Source organism: Hippoglossus stenolepis, chromosome 7, assembly GCF_022539355.2.
Source record: "Hippoglossus stenolepis isolate QCI-W04-F060 chromosome 7, HSTE1.2, whole genome shotgun sequence".
Taxonomy (NCBI): domain Eukaryota; kingdom Metazoa; phylum Chordata; class Actinopteri; order Pleuronectiformes; family Pleuronectidae; genus Hippoglossus; species Hippoglossus stenolepis.
The window spans coordinates 27558371-27579197 of record NC_061489.1 but is presented as its reverse complement, the minus strand read 5'-3'; the positions used below and the strand labels follow the sequence as shown (position 1 = coordinate 27579197).

At 46.0% G+C, this 20827-nt stretch overlaps 2 protein-coding genes and 1 long non-coding RNA gene across 4 annotated transcripts in view; 1 reads left to right on the top strand and 2 right to left on the bottom strand.

Annotated features, from left to right (window-relative positions):
- Positions 1-1128: 1128 nt before the first annotated feature.
- LOC118111828 lies at positions 1129-4416 on the bottom strand. The gene is made up of 3 exons (XR_004697146.2): positions 4220-4416; positions 2520-2628; positions 1129-2415 (listed from the first exon to the last, which is right to left on the bottom strand). It is a non-coding gene; the product is annotated as an uncharacterized LOC118111828 (long non-coding RNA).
- On the top strand, positions 3885-11889 carry LOC118111827 (ubiquitin-conjugating enzyme E2 D2). Of its 2 annotated transcripts, XM_035160547.2 has the most exons (8): positions 3887-4210; positions 7821-7884; positions 7987-8018; positions 8479-8556; positions 9324-9429; positions 9874-9967; positions 10457-10507; positions 11324-11889. In XM_035160547.2, exons 1-7 carry the CDS (start codon positions 4187-4189, stop codon positions 10503-10505), a joined length of 447 nt encoding a protein of 148 aa, XP_035016438.1. In that variant the 5' UTR covers positions 3887-4186; the 3' UTR covers positions 10506-10507; positions 11324-11889. The 2 variants fall into 2 exon arrangements, with proteins under 2 accessions (XP_035016439.1, XP_035016438.1); XM_035160548.2 differs by lacking the exon at positions 10457-10507 and having other exon boundaries at positions 3885-4210.
- A 381-nt stretch (positions 11890-12270) lies between these two features.
- nfkb1 (nuclear factor of kappa light polypeptide gene enhancer in B-cells 1) overlaps positions 12271-20827 on the bottom strand; it is a 21058-nt gene continuing 12501 nt past the window's right edge. Inside the window, exons 9-24 of the mRNA XM_047340476.1 lie at positions 20704-20808; positions 19556-19647; positions 19090-19228; positions 18495-18638; positions 18207-18392; positions 17957-18103; positions 17658-17787; positions 17453-17567; positions 17160-17364; positions 15256-15425; positions 15067-15169; positions 14497-14627; positions 14302-14371; positions 14027-14190; positions 13827-13941; positions 12271-13744 (exon numbers count right to left, since the gene is read on the bottom strand). Coding sequence (XP_047196432.1) covers positions 13668-13744; positions 13827-13941; positions 14027-14190; positions 14302-14371; positions 14497-14627; positions 15067-15169; positions 15256-15425; positions 17160-17364; positions 17453-17567; positions 17658-17787; positions 17957-18103; positions 18207-18392; positions 18495-18638; positions 19090-19228; positions 19556-19647; positions 20704-20808 — 2093 coding nt within the window. The 3' untranslated portion in view covers positions 12271-13667. The remainder of the gene's footprint in view (positions 13745-13826; positions 13942-14026; positions 14191-14301; positions 14372-14496; positions 14628-15066; positions 15170-15255; positions 15426-17159; positions 17365-17452; positions 17568-17657; positions 17788-17956; positions 18104-18206; positions 18393-18494; positions 18639-19089; positions 19229-19555; positions 19648-20703; positions 20809-20827) is intronic.

Genomic DNA, 20827 nt, shown 5'->3' with positions numbered 1-20827 from the left:
TTGAACCTCCGAGGAGCAGAGGATCCTGAGGCCGGCAGACCTCCTGCAGGGAGGGGTCACGACCCCACTTTAACCATCTGAGGGGCATTTAACCCCAGAGACGAGACGCCCCCCCCCCCTAAAGACCCTGAAGCACTGCTAACTGCCCTCCGACACTCGACAGTTCCCACACACCTGAGCCGGTTTGAATAAATCTGTCCAAATACATCAGCCACACACACACTGTCTTATACTTCTATCTTAGTGAGGACACTCACTTGGCCTAATACATTCCCGAGCCCCAGACCGTAACATGAACCATCACAACTAAACTCCAAACCAGAACCAGAACCAGAATCAGAACCCCCATCTCAACCTCAGCCTAAAACCAGGTCTTAACCCTCAAACAGCCCATTGACAAAGTGAGGACCGGTCCTCACTCTGTAGAGTCTTTACTTAAAATGGTCCTCACAAATGGTACAAGTACATAAGTACAAGCACCCCCCTTCAAACTCATTCATTTGAATCAGAACAATGTTTGTGGGACCAGGTTCACATTAAACAGATACGTCCAGATAGAGACGGACCAATCAGACGTCGTGTTTCGGACGCGGTTTTGAATTTGTTGAATCGAGAGGAAAAGAAGCCGCTAGTAACTGAAGTGAAGGTGAACACTGCCATCTACTGGACAGAACAGCACCCTACACTGTGGTCCGGACTGACGTCACCAGAGCACCTGTCGTCAGGAGTTTTCAGATATTAGTGATTATAGTGAAGTACAAACACCAAACCCCTTTAATATGGGATCCCTTTATTGGATCACAGCATATCCAACATTTATATATGAATATAAACTTTTACACATTCAAATCTTCAGACCTGATTTATATCTGTAGCTGAGTTTTTACTCAATATTTAAAAACCTGCAGAAATCTGTAGTTTGAATGAAGCTAACCCTTCATTCTGTCGCCTGTTGGTGGCGTCACTTCCTCTTTGTTTGTCTGAAGAGTCAAAAATCACTTTCTCTCCAGTTTAAAGTCATTTTACTTTTGACATCTGGTTTTAACTCTATTTGAATCAGATGAAGGATTTTAGTCTCAGACGTCTGATCTGAAGTTTACAGAGAAACAAGCTGAGCAAACAGCGGCAGCTCAGCCAATCAGAGACCAGTGTTAATAACAACTAGCAGGCTGAGTGTGCTGACTAGTCGATTCAGTTCAACTAGCAAGTTAACTCAACTAACTGCCAGTCAGCTGAATTGATGAGCTAGTTTACTAGCTATACAGTTCTACACAGCTAGTAAACGTGGAAGTCCATTTAGCTTATTACTGACTAGCTTGTTTACAGCCTAGTTAATTCAGTTGTGTGGTTACCAAGTTAACTAGTTCTGGTGAAAGTCCGAATCTGATGTTTGACGCAACCACACGAGCTGTGGGTCAGGTGACGCCACTCACCTGTGTCAGGCTGGATTCCGCTTCCGGTCCGGTTGGTTCCGGTCGGTTCCGGTCCGGTCCGGTTGGTTAGTTTGACGTCAACAAAGAACCAATAAAGAAGTTAAAGGACGAGAGGATTCCCTCCACCAACCAGCAGCAGTTCAGATTGATCTCATGTTTGAATCTGAGTTTCAGGAGATTATTTAACGTGTTTAATCCGATTTAATGAAGGAGACAGTTAAAGTCTGTTAAACCTTCATGTCTCTGACAGTCACACATGCTGCTGGTGAAGGACATTTAAAAACTGCTTCCCTAACATCGAAACACAGTTCTCAAAAGTTGAACCTTGAGGATTGACTCTTTATTTTTAAACTCGTATTGCAGTTACTTTGTTATTTAAGGGTTTAGGCACAGTTCACACCTTTCGGAGGTTTACCTGCACATTTGTAAACTAGTGAATCGTGTGGTTTTTGCCTGGAGAGCACAATGAGGCAGGTCAAACAATTACAAAGCAGGAACGACAGGAATTAAAACATAGGAAACACACAAAGGGTGAATAATTTCAAGTAAAACAGGAAATAAGTTCAAAGTCTAAACAACTGAAATAATCCCATCAGAAAAGTCAAAAGTCCTTTACAGGGACAGATCCTGTTTCCTTAGTCTCAAACACATGGACAACAGACAGAAAACAACTCTTTACTGTTTCATCCACAAACTGTAAATCATGTGGAACCATGTTGGTTTCACAGCCACAGAAGATCAGTCTGCTGCCTTTGAGCTGTGGGTGATGCTGAGCAGGTCTGCAGTGACAGAGATTCTCCAGCAGGAGGCCATCCTCCCTCCTCCTGAGAACTAAGGAGACTGAACCTCTTCCCAGAGCAAAGACATGAGACTGTCCTCCAACCAAACCCAGGGCAGAGGCTCAGTGAAGGTGGTGTTGAAGGTGTGGAGGTGGATCTGAGTCAGAGGACACAATCCCAGCAGGACCACGTACACTGATGCTCTGTAAGAGATGGAGATGTTTCTGTTATTGTGACATTCAGAGCATCTCAGACTCCGGATCAAACAAACTGTCTTCAGTGTCTCTGCGTGATTCCTGTGACTCACTGATGTAAAAACCTCTGTCAGGACATTTCTACACAGCAGCTGAGGACACAGGTCAAATCTTCATGATCAGGAGACAACTGGATCCCTTGATCTTTGGGTTGACTGCAATCTGATGGAGATGCAGTTATTGATCAGATCATTGATGATGACATCAGTGATCAGAATGAGTGACGCTGTGTGTGAATCAAATGAAAAAGCATCTTTCACTTCCTGTGACTTTTCCTCAACCATCGGATCCCATAACTATTGTTATTAACAATCTGATAATAAATACACAGTCACGTCACCCGTTGGTTTGTAAACTGACATTTTGAAGCGGCAAGTTTGGCATTTTTACCGGCGCCATCTTGGTTTTTAAAAACCCGAAGTGGTAAGAACCACGCCCAATACATCTGGTGATTGATCATAATTTACTAAATGAACATCAGCTGTAGTGAAGAAGACTTGAAACTAGAGACTGAGACATAAAGTCTTTAGCAGTTTAGGCAGAGGAGAGGGAGCAGGAGCTTCTGGTTCTGGTTCCAGCTCAGCAGGAGACAGTCTGGGGAGAACAAGGTGGGTCTGCCTGCAGGGGTCAGTAGGGAGGCGGCGCTGCTCCACCACCCTGAGATGTTCCAGGATTAAGCTGATGAGCTAAAACATGTTTATCAGGATTTAAACTGTCATCATTTATAAAACAGTGTGACTACAACTGTAAAATGATACTTACACATTAATGCCTGAGTGACGACAACTTGTTCATATAATGTAAGATTAACACTGACGGCTTTTAGCCAGAGACTTCATCTCTCGTCTGTCTGAGCACAGTTAGTGTTTTACTTCAAGTTCCATTTATGTCAATTTACAAAACTTCTAATCTGTGCCCTGATAATGTTTCCTAGTGGAATCATATATAATGTGAATAGAATTGTGCCGAGCACAGAACCCTGAGGAACCGTGATTTACTGTGATGTGAACAGATGACTCAGCATTAATTTGCACAAATTGGAATCTACCTGATAAATAGGATTTCAACCAGGTTAGGATGGTTCCTTTAATGCCCGGGAACTGTTCTAGTCTCTGTAGTGAGACGTGATGATAGATAGTGTTGAGATCCAACAGGACGAGGACAGACAAACATCTGAAGCTATGAGAAGGTCAAAGTACAATACAATACAATACCTTTGCAGCAACGAGGTGGAGATATTATTCAGTGCTTCACTTTTTTTTAATTACATACAGCTCACCCAGTGAAGGCAGGTCGTGGTACAGAGGGGGACCAATAGGGGCCCCAGAGCATATCTCTGCCCCGGGGCCCCTGAGCAGCTTGGTCCGGCCCTGCTGCCACCATGTTGGGTGACGTTGTGCGGTGTTTTGAAACCGAGTCGGAGTGAGACCTCCTGCTGCCGGTGCTCTGACAGCTGCTGTCACGGAAGACATTTTGAGCTGCTCGGTGCTCTCGGTTATTTTGGGGCTGACACGGAGCAGAGTGGAACCTGAACCCGGAGCAGAGTGGAACCTGAACCCGGAGCGAGCTGCGGAGGAACAGGCGACGATCAGGGAAACAGCGTATGTGTAGCTTAGCTTGTTAGCTTAGCGCCACCAGAGCTAGCACGATCCTAGATGCTAGTTAGCTAGCGTCAGCTCCCGGCCTGCCCTGCTCCTCTCAGCTGATCCCTCCAGACACGATGGCGTTAAAACGAATCTCCAAGGTAACGAACCTGCTTTTATCACGTTGCATGTTTGTGTTCAGCCTCCATGACGTGTGCGCGGTTAGCGGGTTAGCTAGCAGCGTTAGCTCGTCCACAGCTGCTGTGGACGACACGTCTGACGTGTGATCGTTGAGTGTTTGAGGTGATGAAGCATTAAGAGACTGATGTGTTGACATGTGTCAGAGGTTCAGAGCCAGCCTGCTCCTGCTGCTCCTGCTGCTCCTGCTGCTCCTGCTGCTCCTGCTGCTCCTCCTGCTGCCCCGGCTCCCCCGGCCCCGGAGCTAGCCGGGTGTTAGCTTTAGCTCCAGACTCTGACAGGCCTCCACAGCCTCACATTTAAACACAGCTCAGAAACATGAAGCAACACTTCCACCACACATCAGATCTCACAACGATTCAACTAGAACATCTGTACTGATGAACATTGTTTATTAGTTAAGAACCAAATGACGTAACAACGACCAATGGAAACTAAAACCATCAACCCACTGAGGACTGGATTCAAAACCACACTGAACATCCCAGTAACAAACTGAAACCACAGGCTGATCCAACTGGTGGGAATTTCATCAAGTCATCATGTGGCTCAGTGGGTGTGGCCTCCTGCCTGTTCTCCTGACAGCGTCTGGACATGATGCTCCTGAGGAGGTTCTCCTCCCAGACCTGGATCATCACCTCCCAGACCTGGATCATCACCTCCTGGACTGTGGACGGACTTGGTGGCGTCGGATGCACCGACACATGACGTCCAATAGGTGCTCAACTGGATTTAGGTCAGAGGAACATGAGGGTCAGTCGATGACATCAATGCACCAGGAGGAACCCACTGCACCAGGAGGAACCCACTGCACCAGAAGGAACCCACTGCACCAGGAGGAACCCACTGCACCAGGAGGAACCCACTGCACCAGGGGGAACCCACTGCACCAGGAGGAACCCAGGGGCCACTGCACCAGCGTCTGACAGTCGCTCTGAGGATTTCATCCTGGTACCTAACAGCAGTCAGGAACCGTTGGCTGGGACATGAAGGTCTGTGTGACCCTCCCAGGATCTGCCTCCTCAGACCTTCACTGATCCAGCAAACTGGTCATAGATGATGTTACAGCAGCTTCACGTCTCCAGACTCGTTCACACCTGTCACATGTGCTCTGTAAAGACCGGGTCACGTTCAGCCTCAGGTTCTCTTCCTGCTTCACAACCAGCAACAACCAGAGCTCAAACTTAAAGTGGTGAATCAATCGCATCAGTTTAGCTTGATATCACATATTTTATTTTCTACCATAGACGACAGAAGAGCTTTAAAAATACTGAAATTAAAAACTGATCAGATAATTTGATGAATGCAGTTATCAAGTGGTGTTTGAGAGCTCAGCTGACGCACTGGAGGCAAGTTATCCTCAATGTAACTACATAATAAGAGTTGATGCATCTATAAGCTGATGGATATTGAAGATCTTTCCTGTGACATCGTATGTTGACTTCCATTGAATTTATTTCAGACACTTATTGATGATGTAACTGTGAGACCCTGTTCAGACCTGGTCTGAACCTGAGGTCTGATCACAACTGGTCTGAACCAAGTGTAGAACCTAAATCCGTCCTGTGAACACAAACGTGTGCTGGGTCACACGAAGGACCGCCCACTCTGCTGACGACCTCTGACCTGCCACAGTTCAGTCACTAGAACTCAAACTCTCCTCAGTGACCATAGGTTTAAAATAACTAGGACCACATATTGATTGATACTTTTTTCAAATAGGTAAAAATCTTTCTTCATAGTAGATCTACACATTTATTCATCCTGACTCCGCCCTCTTGTTTAGGACGGGTGTTAACACCAGGTGTGAACAGGACCTCAGTTATTACACAAGAGCTGTGACGAGCAAAAGTCTGGGAGGAAAAAGCTCCTCGACTGAGAACAACAATAACATTGTTGCATAATGAAGAATTATTTCATATTTCTTTATAAACTCTTGGGATTCTTGTGGTTATGATTTTATGATGAATTAAAATGCAGCATTCAAAAACTTACTTTCGAAGCAGTGAAGAATTCACGCAGCTTGAGTATATAATAAATATATATATATATATATATATATATATATATATATCCACTAAGTCAACAAAAACATCTGAATTCTTCATCAGGAACAAACATTTCTCTCATATCTCGTAGATGATAAGCATCAAAACATAAAGTGAGTTTAGGTTCATAACGTATTAACATAACACAAAGAAGAAACTGACTCAGTTACATCAAACAAACTTACTGGTCATAGCTCATGGTCTCAAACCAGGAGTGGATTCACCTGGACCTTAAACAAGCTCCTCCTCCCAACAGATAAACCCCTCCCCCTGATACATAACTCCTCCCCATGGTAGGTAACTCCTCTCCTGACAAGTAACCCCTCCCCCTGTCAGAAAACCCTCCCCCCGGACAGCTAAAAGTCACCAGAGCAGAAAGTTCACTAATACGATTTACATAGTTTCTGTCAATGAAAGAGATTAACACTGAATAAACTGTTTATCAGAAGAGACAAAAATAACACGACCATGTTTTCATCCAGAAGTAAAAGTAGAAATTCAAAACGGCTCGGATGGTATTTGAAAACTACTCTGTTACCTTCTGGAGCAGATTCAGATAAACAGACAGATCCAGGATCTGATTTCTTCTTTCCTTTACGTGTTGAGACAAGTTGTTTTACTTAGCGGAGATTTAATTAGTAAAGTTCTATATTTTGAATGATTTACTATTGATGGCAAAACTTTGTGATACCACAGAGACACAAAAAATGTAAATGTTTTCTCCTGGTGTTTAAAAGTTCCAGAAGAGAAGCCGGACAGAAGGAGTTTGTTCAGAAACTAGAATCAGTGGAGTTTGAACTCTGTCACAGTCGGGGGCTGAATTCTCCACCGACCACATTTTGAAAAGCTTCGTTGGTGTCGACTCTTTTCTGGACTGAGTCAAAGCTGAAAGCTGAGCTGTGTGTGCCGCTCACATACCAGCGTGCACGGCCTGCTTGGCTGCAGCGAGACCTGCGAGCTGGAAACACAAACCCCTCGTCCTAAAAGTGGCCGAGTGTTTTCTCCCCCTGGGGCTATTTCCTGATCTGGCCTCTAGACTCTTGTGTCTGCTCGACTCGCAGAGTAAAAATAATCCTGCTTACACATCAGTACTGTTTGTGTCAGTTTGTTTTTAATGCTGCATTCACACTTCAGGCCTTCGAACTAAATGTCCCGGTCGTAATGTTGATTAGAAAAAGAAAAACCAGCATCTCCCACTTTGTCTGTGATTCTAACTCCTGCTGTGCATCGTTAGTTCTGTAAGATGAAAGTTTTCACACTACTGATTATACTATATGATATATACAGTCTTATATTACTGCTGTTTCTGTGACTCATATCTGCCACCAGATGAACCATTGGTTCTCTGATGAACAGTTGGACGTGTGAGGCAGCTGTTTGCAGTCGTACAGGTTGTTGAGGGGCGGAGTTACGATGTTGACAGGAAGGATTCGTCTGTGGAGTCCCATTGAAACGATCTAATATAAACGTATCTGAAGAGATGGTGTTACTGTTTGAACCTTTCCTCTTCCTCCTCTTCCTGCAGGAGCTCACTGATCTGTCCAGAGATCCTCCGGCTCAGTGCTCGGCCGGACCCGTCGGTGAAGACAGTGAGAGCCGCCTTTTATTTGCATACTGACACATGTCACATGACACATGTCACATGACACAGGAAACATGCTTCATTAACCCTCTTTTTGTTTTTCCTGCAGTGTTTCATTGGCAAGCTACTATAATGGGGCCTGTAAGTATCATTCACCTTTTATAAAGTTGTTTCAGTAACTTTCATTGAGTTTTAAAAAATGTTCATAAACAAATATAAGCTATAAAACCACTGGGGGGTTAGTCTCAGCTCCCACCTTCAGTTAACGTTCATTTTCAACTTGTTCAGAACAATAAGTCCCTCTGAAGCGTTGCATTAACAGCTAGCATGGTACGTTAGCATGAACGACAGCTAGCATGACACAGTGAATTTGTTGCTGTGATGAAGATCACGCCACAGTCGTGTGAGTCCGAGTAAACTGGGCATAATCACGTTATCATACTTTTAATCAATCAATCAATCAAGTTACACTAATGAATCATTGACGTCTGTAATCCAGACTCTGGAGGAAACGTTGTTCAGTGAATCTCGTTGTCATTAGAGCAGCAGCCGTTGTGTTGATGTGTGTGTGTGTGTGTGTGTGTCTGTTTTCCTGCTGCAGACTGACAGTCCGTACCAGGGGGGAGTATTTTTCCTCACTATTCATTTCCCTACAGATTATCCCTTCAAACCACCCAAGGTCAGTGAACTCCTCTTCCTCTTCCTCTCTTCCTCTTCCTCTTCCTCAAACACTTTCATGTTCTCTGTCAATGAAACTGTTGTAATCAGTTCAGTGTCGCTCCCTCGTTCAGATCCTCAGGCGTCCTCCGAACTTTAATAACTTGTGTGTCTGCTTATCTCGCAGCTAACACCCCCGGGCATCTCGACAGATAACAATGTGCACAGACATTTAACTGCACTGTGCACAGGAAATAGGTCTGAATGTTTTCATTGACTCGTATTTGAGAAGTGCACAATAAGCTCCTCCCTGCACAATCCACAAGATTCTCTTTCTTTGTAGAGAATGTGATTAATATTAATTATATATTAGAAATGTTCATTTTTACGACCCTAAAAGGGCTGAATCACGAACCAGTGTGTGTGGGGGGGTTTGTGTCCAATCACAACCCGGTGAATCTGAACCAACACAGAAGTGACCAGTAGCTTCAGAGCCATGAATGTGGAGGTCAGAGAGAATCGTCTGTTTTACTTTACAAACCTTCACTTGAGCATCGAGCACCGTGAGTGCTCTGGACATGTTGTGTAGTTAGTGTGTTTTCTAAAGGTTGATTGTGAAGTTGAAGGTTTGAGTCTGTGGTGCACGGAGCTCCTCTTGTGCACAGAAACACTGAAGCTCTTCAAACATCTCGGCCCATTTAACGACCTGTTGTGATGTGTGGATGAAAGCTGCTCAGTTGATTCACCGTGTTCCTCCTCTTCCTCCTCTTCCTCCTCTTCCTCCGTCAGGTCGCCTTCACAACCAGAATCTATCACCCAAACATTAACAGTAACGGCAGCATCTGCTTGGATATATTGAGATCACAGTGGTCTCCAGCATTAACAATCTCTAAAGGTAAGAAACACCTGCTCCGACAAGAACATGAAGCTGTTCAGATTCAAATCTGTCACTTTGAAAACTTCTGTTTACTCTGGACTCTGCAGTCGAAATGTTCCTCCAGTGTTTTCACTCTCTGTGATGTCATAAAGATGAATCATAAAGATTGTAAAGTTCTGTGCCTCAGAGCGGCGACACCTAGTGGCCAGAGGTACACACGTCCCATCACGTGAACACTAACACAAACGTGAGATAAAACACGTTTCATTGATTCTCAGAGAATAATCCATCGATCTGGGTCCAAACAGGATGTTTGAGAGTTTGACTGTAGCAGTTTGATGAGGGACGCTCGGTGACTCATGTTCTGGGGATTGTTGAGTTTAAAAGTGAAAGTTGGTGAGTTTCAGTGTCTCTGGACCAAACGTGGATGTTGGACAGTAACGGATGTCTTTCTGTCCCCAGTCCTTTTGTCCATTTGTTCTCTGTTATGTGACCCGAACCCTGACGACCCGCTAGTGCCAGAGATCGCCCGCATCTACAAAACAGACCCTGTTAGGTGAGTTCGCCGCCGCAGAGCCACAGAGCTTCAGCTCGCACTTATCTGTCAATCACACCCAGACTCCGCCCCTTCACGTAGGTCATGTGACACGCGTCCGGATTCGTCTGCACACAGTGAATTACTAAGGTTATTGTGATGTCATCATGGCGGATAATCAGGCTTCATGTAACAGCGATGTTGGCGATTAGTTTTGAAGTTAATCACTGTTGCTATGGTTACGCCCGGTGGAGTTTTCCAGCCTCTAAATCAGAGACCGGTTTACACCGGTCTCTGATTTAGAGGCTGGAAAACTCTTTAGTAAACGATGACGCAGACGTTCTCTTCCTGATTGGTTCTCATCAGTCACATGACTCGACTAGCAGCGGTGAACACAAAGCGTCGCTAACACTTCCTGTCAGTAACAGTTCCGCCCCGTGGTCGCTCCACCACATGACCAGTGGACGTGAACGGTCATGTGATGTGTTGTGTCTCACTCGTTGACCTCAGGTATAACAGACTAGCCAGGGAGTGGACAGAGAAGTACGCCATGCTGTGAGGGTAAGACTCACCGGAGCTGCTCTGTGTTTGACCTGCATGCAGCGCCATCGGGCCGCTAGCGCCCGGCCGGGAAACTCCAGTCTCACTAACCATCTGGGGAACACGTGTCGTGAAAGGCCGCGAGGATTCGAACCACAGACTGTGAATAACGATGTCCACACGTCTCCACTAAAATACCTCGGATACAAACGCTGCCATCTTGTGGTGATGACGAGTCAAAGTCTGAACAGTGGTGACAAGTTCCTGCTGAGACTCAACCAATCATGAGTCAGCTTTCAGCTCTCAATCATGACATCATCAAATAACTAATATATCCAAATCATCTCCATCGCCCCCTGGTGTCAGGCTGCAGTACAGGTCATAAACTCCTCCTCCATGTTGGCAGATGGACCAAACTAAAACATCAAAGTAGACGTTAACTAATGTTTGTAAAGATGTTTCTGTCGTTTCAGCTCGTTCTCATCTCACTGATGTTTGTTCAAGTGTTTCTGATCAGTTTGGATTTATTTAGTTATTTGATGATATGAAAACAGGCTGAGACTGACTCCTGATTGGTCTGGTGGGTCACTGGGCGGGGCCTCGATACCGCGGCTCCCCTCGCTGCTGCATGGACCGCCTCCAAATGACGTCATCGCAACAAGATGCAGCTTTTTGAGTTTCATCCGTCTTTATTTACAGATTAATGTCAGAACACGTGGAGCCGCCCACATACTTATGGCCTGGACTGTAAAGTGTTTACTGTGTGTGCGTGTGTGTGCATGACGTCGTCTCTGCGTCCACCTCATCAGGTCCTGAACTGTGTTTCTATTGGTGCAGGTACAACAAGACAGCTCAGGACTGGACGAATAAATACGCCATGTGATCCTCCTGTCACTCACTGCTGGAATAAACTGTTGGATTTTCTCACGTGGCCACGCCCCCTCCATCAGACAGCCACAGCCATTTTGTTTGTGTTATTTTTTCCCCGTCCTCGAGCTTAATGGTTAAAATCCTCGGTTTGACGTTTGTCCGCTTGGTGAAGGGCCGAGGACTCTGAGCTGTGAATGTGCCAATCAAAGAGTGGACTCACTGTAAACCACTGAAGACCAACTGTTACATCGTAGAGCCGCAGGAGAATAATAATATAATAATAATAACTTAATGCATGTCAGTGATTGGTTCATGTGCTGCTGAGAACAGTCCACTTTAAAACAAAAAAAAAGATTTGACAGATTTGAGTTTGTTCTGTTATTTGGTTTTAGTGACGAGCCGTTAGCTCCGCCTCCTCCTCACTGTTCCTCTTTTTGCACTGAAGATGAATCTCAAAACTCGACGGCTGATTGGTCAACGAATCGCTCTGTGATGAGTTTTTTTTCTCAATAAAGTTGAAGTTGTTTATGTTGCACTGTTTTTATTTTCTTGTGTGATGTTGATTCGTTTTCAGGCTGAAACTGGAAATATACTTAATACAAGTTCTTTTTATTTCTAGTTATTAAAAATAAAGTTAATGGTTAAACTGTAAAATATCAAACCTCAGTTCTATTTCTTTGATAACGACGTTGTAGAAATCATTGATGATTTGACATTTCTTTACTCCATATTGTTGAGACTAATTCATATTATTCCAACAACCAATCACTAATAATAATTACTTGACTGATTATTGTTTATAAAATGTCAGAAAAGAATTGTATAAATATATATAAAACAAGAACAGACACTCAACAATTTGACGGTTGCGTTTTAATTTAAAAACATTGAATCATAAAACACTGACGACCGTCAATTATATAAAAAACAAGTTTTATTTAAAAAAACAGACAACCAATGAAAAGCTCACGTTGAAGTGTGCAGAGCTCAGAAGATAAATAGCATCTGTTAAACTACCTTTCCCACAATGCATTGGAAGTTCTCTTTGGTTCGAGCAAAAACTAAAGTCCCTTAAGTTCATGTTTACGTTTCAGTGACGAGACAAAAGAAAATGGGTTCAGATGTTTTCATTATAAATGTGAAATTAAATCAACAGCGCCCCCTGCAGCCACATGTGGTGATTACCTCTGTTCTGAGTGTCCAGGTGGTTTCATGCAAATGTCTCAATTGTTGAGTCGAGCTCGTGTTTTAACAGTTTCCTGCTGAATATTGGAGCTGATCTCAGTTCAACTTCACTCTTCAAGTGGAGCTGGTTGTGACAGTTGAAGCTGACTCTCAGTCAGTTCTTCTCAGGAGATGGAACCCACTCAGCAGAGTCACAGAGAACAGACGTTCAGGGAGTGACACAGTTGATTTAACACATAAAAAAAAACATCTGAACTTTACAATCATGTGCGTCTGAAGCACCAATCTCTCTGCAGACCAGTGGCGGCTGGTTAATACGGGCGCTGGGCTCCGCCCCCTCCAACGTCCTGAGGCAAGAAGCCTGAATAATAATGTTTAACATAATTATATAATATTTTACTGGTACAATGCCCCCGGTCGACCGTCAGCACCGGTGATTATTCAATATAAATTGTTTTTAAACTGTCTTTGGTTCATTTCTGTCTAAATACATTTACTTCCTGGTGCCGGACAAGAGGATGTGAATGTGGGTCCTGATACTTCTGTTAACCATGTGACCTGAGGCTGCTCTTTGATTGGTTGTTGCAGCTCTCTCTCTTTCTTTACAAAAAGAGGATGAAGGATCTTGGTCCAACCTGATTTACAGATTCAGCAGCAAGTGATGAAGACGAGTTTTAAACCCCCGGAGCTTCTCCTGCTCTTGTTCTGAGAAACAGAGACGATAACTGGAGTTGGGGTTTTGTCTCATTGCTTCACCTGTTTGATGTTTCAGAGTGTCGGCACGGAGGTACAGTGGACAACCACGTGGGTGCGAGACCTAAAATACATTTTATCACCAGCCGCCACTGCTGCAGACGTCTGGACAGAAAAGGTCCCGTCAGCAGAGCAGGAATCAGAAAGAGAATTCAAAGTCTCCTGGAAGGTTTCGGTGAATTCCTCTAAACCGACTGTTTGAGGCGCAGGAAGAATATTTACTTTTTCTTTCTGAGAAACAAGAATCAGCCGTCGACGTTTTCACACATTTCATTTAAAACCTTGGTGAGAAACCTTCATTCCTGGAGACGTCGTGAATGATGATGATTGTGCTTCTTCTGATGAAGCAGCTGGAGACGGACCAATCAGGTCCTTACGCTGTGGAAAGCTCCACCCCGCTGTCACAGACGCCGCTGTCAATCCGAACGTCCGCCTTCACCCGAGACTCGACTGTGGAGAGAAACCACAGAATGACTCGTCGTCATGGTGATGGAAACAAACCGGCCAGACAACGATCATGTGATCAGCTCACCGCTCGTCGACGTTTCCTCAGAGCGACGCAGCGCCTCCTCCAGGATGCTCAGCGCTCTGCACTCTCCCACTGACCTCAGACCAGCCAACAGGTCACTGACCGTCCCCCCCGAAACCTGCAAACAGCCAGAGGTCAAGGTGTGAAGGAGGTCAGAGGTCACACGAGAGAGACGTGCGTGTGTGTGTGTGTGTGCGCGCGACCTCGTAGCTGTCCAGCAGTGTCTTGGCGGGGGAGGGGCTCAGTCTGAACGCCGTGTTTAGGATCCCAAGGCCCAGACTGTGAGCCAGCTTCTCCCAGCATCCTTCACTCTCCAGGGCACAACACACTTCCTGCTTCACCCCCACATCCAGGCTCGCCAGGTCACCTGCGCACACGCAAACACACACGCAGTTAGGGAGCGTTGTGATTGGTAGATGTAAAACAGATTCAGCCAATCCCCACACTGGCCTCAGTTTAAATGTGTGTGTAGCGCCACCTTGTGGTCGGCTCACGGCTCCGTGAGGAGTTTTGGCTTCGTACTCTTTTCCGTTGAGAAGCTCAATCACCTGGAAACAGACGAACAAAGTCAAACGCTCCTGTAACCACACCCACCAGTGATGTCACAGAGTACACCTGTCCGTCACTTACACTCAATCAGTCAATATAACAGGCTCCATCAGCGTGTCTGTACCTGGGTGGTGGCGGCCATGTTGAACGGAGTGGTTCCTGGGATGTAGCCTTCGTCTGCGTCTGCGTCGTCATGGCAACACTCGTCCTCTCTGAAGAACAGCGGCTCATAGTTCTCTTTATGAGGGTCGGCCCCTGACAACACAGGAGGCAGGAGCCAATCACAGTTCAGCTCGGTGACTGTATATAAACACGACCGTGGCATCGAGGCCCCACCCACACACGCACTCGACCAATCCTGAGTCAGTCTCAGCTGTCAATCATCACGTCTCAGCCTGTTTTCATATCATCAAATAACTGATTCAAACTAAACTGATCAGAAACATCAGAGAGAGAAGAACGAGCTGAAATCACAGAAACATCTTTACAAACATTTAGTTAACGTCTACTCTGATGTTTAGTTTGGTCCATCTGCTAACATGGAGGAGGGTTATGACCTGTACTGCAGCCTGACACCAGGGGGCGATCCAGGGTGATTTGGTTTCAGTTTGGGGACCTGTCATGTCGTCCATCTTTATAAACATGGTGAACAGACAGTTGTTGTTGTTGTCACCTGCGAGCATGTGTTTCCTACCTGCCGCCACCAGGAGCGCTGTGAGCTTGACGGAGCCCCTCCCTGCAGCAGTGTGGAGGGGGGTGGAGCCATTAAAGGTGCAGCAGTCTACGTCTGCGTTTCCCTGACGACAGAGATCAAAGGCTGTGATTCGTGTTTAGTGATGTCAATCATTCGTAAGCTTTGCTGTGATTGGATACCGTCGGTTACCTCCAGCAGCAGGCAGCCGGCCAGCGACACGTTGTCGGCCTCCGTGGCGAGGTGGAGGGCGGTCCTTCCACAGCTGCGCTCCTGAGCCTCCACGTTGGCCCCGCCCTCCAGGAGCTCCCTGAGAGAAGACAGCTGATTGGCCAGAACAGCCAGGTGGATCGGGCACAGACCTGGTTGCCATGGAGACAATACACATGTCAGTCCAGTTTTGAATGTGTTGTTGTGTGTACCAGCTGTGTTGTTGTGTGTCTGTGTTGTGTTTAACTGCTGTGTTGTTGTGTGTACCTGCTGTGTTGTTGTGTGTCTGTGTTGTGTTATGCTGTGTGTTGTGTGTCTGTGTTGTGTACCTGCTGTGTTGTTGTGTCTGTTGTGTACCTGCTGTGTTGTTGTGTGTCTGTGTTGTGTACCTGCTGTGTAGTTGTGTCTGTGTTGTGTACCTGCTGTGTTGTTGTGTGTCTGTGTTGTGTACCTGCTGTGTTGTGTACCTGCTGTGTTGCTGTGTGTCTGTGTTGTGTACCTGCTGTGTAGTTGTGTCTGTATTGTGTACCTGCTGTAGTTGTGTGTCTGTGTTGTGTACCTGCTGTGTTGTTGTGTGTCTGTGTTGTGTACCTGCTGTGTTGTTGTGTGTCTGTGTTGTGTACCTGCTGTGTTGCTGTGTGTGGTGTACCTGCTGTGTAGTTGTGTGTCTGTGTTGTGTACCTGCTGTGTAGTTGTGTGTTTGTGTTGTGTACCTGCTGTGTAGTTGTGTCTGTGTTGTGTACCTGCTGTGTTGTTGTGTGTCTGTGTTGTGTACCTGCTGTGTAGCTGTGTTGTGTACCTGCTGTGTAGTGTGTGTCTGTGTTGTGTACCTGCTGTGTAGCTGTGTTGTGTACCTGCTGTGTAGTTGTGTCTGTGTTGTGTACCTGCTGTGTAGTTGTGTGTTTGTGTTGTGTACCTGCTGTGTAGTTGTGTGTCTGTGTTGTGTACCTGCTGTGTTGTTGTGTGTCTGTGTTGTGTACCTGCTGTGTAGCTGTGTTGTGTACCTGCTGTGTAGTTGTGTCTGTGTTGTGTACCTGCTGTAGTTGTGTGTCTGTGTTGTGTACCTGCTGTGTTGTTGTGTGTCTGTGTTGTGTACCTGCTGTGTTGTTGTGTGTCTGTGTTGTGTACCTGCTGTGTTGTTGTGTGTCTGTGTACCTGCTGTGTAGTTGTGTGTCTGTGTTGTGTACCTGCTGTGTAGTTGTGTGTCTGTGTTGTGTACCTGCTGTGTTGTTGTGTGTCTGTGTTGTGTACCTGCTGTGTAGTTGTGTGTCTGTGTTGTGTACCTGCTGTGTTGTGTACCTGCTGTGTTGTTGTGTGTCTGTGTTGTGTACCTGCTGTGTAGTTGTGTGTCTGTGTTGTGTATGCGTGTTGTGTACCTGCTGTGTTGTTGTGTGTCTGTGTTGTGTACCTGCTGTGTTGTGTACCTGCTGTGTTGTTGTGTGTCTGTGTTGTGTACCTGCTGTGTTGCTGTGTGTCTGTGTTGTGTACCTGCTGTGTTGTGTACCTGCTGTGTTGTTGTGTGTCTGTGTTGTGTACCTGCTGTGTTGTTGTGTGTCTGTGTTGTGTACCTGCTGTGTAGTTGTGTGTCTGTGTTGTGTACCTGCTGTGTTGTGTACCTGCTGTGTTGTTGTGTGTCTGTGTTGTGTACCTGCTGTGTAGTTCTGTGTGTCTGTGTTGTGTACCTGCTGTGTTGCTGTATGCACCTTCGCTGTAGTTGTGTGTCTGTGTTGTGTACCTGCTGTGTTGCTGTGTTGTGTACCTGCTGTGTTGTGTGTGTCTGTGTTGTGTACCTGCTGTGTTGTGTACCTGCTGTGTTGCTGTGTGTCTGTGTTGTGTACCTGCTGTGTTGTGTACCTGCTGTGTAGTTGTGTGTCTGTGTTGTGTACCTGCTGTGTTGTTGTGCTCCATCAGTCCTCTCACTTCCTGGTGTTGTAGTAGAAACTGGACCATAGCTCCTCCTCCTTCCTGCTGTGCCGCCAGGTGAAGAGCTGTGTTGCCGTGGCGATCGGTCAGCGTGGGGTCGGCTCCGGCCAATAGCAGCGCCTCGGCCGCCTCGCTCTGCTGCGTGATCACCGCCAGGTGCAAAGGAGTCTGGGACACAGGAGGCGGGGTTACATACACTGCTGTGAACTGCTGTGGTTTTATTTTGAAAAGTCTGGGTTCTGTGTTTGTGGAGAACCTGGTACAGGTGGTTCCTCATGTTGAGAACTTCCTCTCCAGGCAGAGCAGAAACCACCTGGGTCAGACTCTTCAGCGCCGCCTGCTGGCTGTGGAGGACCGCCAGATGGAGCCCGCTGAGCGCGAGAAGAGAAAACACAACAAACACTTAACGTTACGATGTTAACGTGAGAAAAGTGGAAACTTGCACAAAGCTGTTTACTGACGTGTCCCCGTCCTCGTCCTGCGCTGCCATCAGGGGGCGCTGTGGAGCCAGCAGGTAAACTGGGTCACCTGTTACAGAGAAGTGGAAGAGAGCCTCCAACTGTCGGCTGGTCCCATGGACCCACCGCTCATCTGCAACACAACACACACACACACACACACAGACACACACAGACACACACACACACACAGACAGAGACACACAGAGACACACACAGACAGACACACACAGGATGTATACAGGAGGTCAGGAGGAGAAACTCACTCATTTGTGTGTCACTGGTCAGTTCTTGACTTTTACCTGTGTCTGGTTCTGGCTCCACACTGACCCCCCCCTCCTCCGTCCTCCCCCCCACCTCCACGCCTCCAGGCCGGGCTGAAGCTCGCACCGCGGCCCCCGAGTCATCGTCGTCTGGATCGCTGTCGTCCACGGTGCCGCTCTGAGACGCTTTAACACAAATCATTCATTTTGATGATTAAGAATAATGACACGTCCTCGGATCACGATCATTCCTACGTCTCTCTATCGACACTTTGTATCATGTTCTCACCGTGTTTGATGGCTGCTCCTCCTCCTCCTCCTCCTCCCAGACCAGCCGAGTATCCTGTGGAGAAACCTCCTCCTCCTCCTCCTCCTCCTCCTCCTGCCAGACCAGCTGAGTATCCTGTGGAGAAACCTCCTCCTCCTCCTCCTCCTCCTCCTCCATAGTTATAGGTAGTAAAACCCTGGATAAAACCTGAAGGACAAATCAAACACACCCAGACCACAACAGAAAATGAAGCCTGGTACAACAGAAACACTGACGCTCCTACAGACACTGAAACGTTGATGCCGTTACCGCCTGCTCCTCCTCCTGCAGAGCCAGGGCCTCCTCCTGCTGCTGGACCTCCTCCTCTGTACAGACCTCCTCCTCCTCCATGGCCGCTGAAGTCCTGAAAGTTGGGCAAAGTCTTCTGCCTCTTCCTCTGCACCTCCTCCTTGTCTGAACACACACCGGTAAAGATGATTTGTAGGAAGTGTTAATGTGACACATGAACCTTGAAGAACCTTGAAGAACCTTGAAGAACCTTGATGAAGCAGCTCTGACGCAGCTACCTGAGCTAACGTAGCTTGTGAGGTGCTGATGATTAGCTACACCAGGCTTCTCCCCCGAAACCCACAGTGATGCTAATGCTAACGAGGGTGATGACACAGGGCCGTTACACCCCCCCCCCTGCTCTGATGAGGCAAACTGTGATTTGTGAATCTGGGCAAAACAAATAAAGTTTGACTTGAATGATTGATGTTTCCACTTTTAAACCATCTCCATGTTTTCTTCTGATGATTAGAAGCAGTGGTTCCTGCTGAGCTCAGGTGAGTTTGTGTGTTTACAGAACTCAGCACTAAGCACTATGGGTAAGATCCGGGCTGCAGCAGTGACCCGTGTGACCTACCGATGATCTGGGGGTGGTAGGTGAAGGGTTTGGGTTCACTGGTCTCGTTGTCGGACTTCCTCTTCAGCTGGACGAACACGGACGTCGGCCTCTGCAGGTTCTGGTCTCGGTACTTCGGAGTCTTGAAGACGATGGCGAACTGATGGCGGGGAACAGGTCACCATGGTTACTCTGTAGCTGCTGCCTCTGATGATACTACACCTCAGCTACTGTGTTTGCTAGATTTAGGTTTTTATGAGTTATTCTTCAGTAACTGCATCAGAGTGAAATGTGTCCGTCAATCACAACAGACGCTAACGGTACCTTGGAGCTTAAAAAGATCAATTTAAAATAAAGGAGCAGCTGAAGATGTTCAAAAAGAAAGAAGCTATAAGTATTAAATAAAAGACACTGTCCTGATAATAAATTGAGATGAAAAGATTAATTAGCATTAATTGTTGCTAACGTGCTAACTCGTCGTAGTGACCTGTCTGTGGACGTCTGTCGGTGAGAAATCTCCCAGAGCCTCCCAGGTCACCGCCGAGTCGTCTTCTTCATAGAACCGGACCTGGATGTCATCTGCAACAGAACACCGTGATCAGAACTACAGGTTTCTGCAGGTTTGAATAGAAAGAAATAACTCAGGTCTGATGATTTAGACGAGTTCAGGAGGAAAAGTTACAGACTGAACTTTACTTTTCACTGTTCATGGATCAGATTCTTCTTTTCAGTCTCTGTGGTTTTATTATACAAAACTTTGTTGTAAAATAATCCAGATAAACAGGGAAAAAAATCTGATTTAAAATCAGGGTTAGGGTTAGGTGTAACTAGGTGTTTTTAGGGTTAGTATAATGGTGTTATTAGGGTAATGTAACTAGGTGTTATTAGGGTTAAGGTGTAACTAGGTGTTATTAGGGTTAAGGTGTAACTAGGTGTTATTAGGGTTAAGGTGTAACTAGGTGTTATTAGGGTTAGGTAAGATAGGCTAAGGTGTAATTAGGTGTGGTTAGGTTAGTGTAACTAGGTGTTATAAGGATGTGTAACTAGGTGTTATTAGGGTTAGGTGTAACTAGGTGTTATTAGGTTAAGGTGTAACTAGGTGTTATTAGGTTAGGTGTAACTAGGTGTTATTAGGTTAAGGTGTAACTAGGTGTTATTAGATTAGTGTTGTTAGGTTAGGTGTAACTAGGTGTTATTAGGGTTAAGGTGTAACTAGGTGTTATTAGGTTTAGGTGTAACTAGGTGTTATTAGGGTTAAGGTGTAACTAGGTGTTATTAGGGTTAGGTGTAACTAGGTGTTATTAGGGTTAAGGTGTAACTAGGTGTTATTAGGGTTAGGTGTAACTAGGTGTTATTAGGGTTAAGGTGTAACTAGGTGTTATTAGGGTTAAGGTGTAACTAGGTGTTATTAGGGTTAGGTGTAACTAGGTGTTATTTACGTTGTTGTGACATTTCACTGATAAACTTAATCAGCAACACAATAAAATGATAAATCAATAAAACCAACTTGCAGCAGGTGGAGCTGTTGGCTCATTTTCTACATGAAGAGAATCTGATGGCTTCAGACTGATGAAGATTATTATAATTATATTAATTAACAGTCCCAGTCGTTATCCTCCTCCTCACCTCACCCACCTTTCTGGACTTTGTCGCACAGCAGATAAACCTCCTCTCCTCCCGTCACGCAGCCGGCGGTTCGATCCATCCTCACGATCTTCAGGTTGGAGGCGTTCGGAGCCTCTGAAGGGAGGAAAGAAAA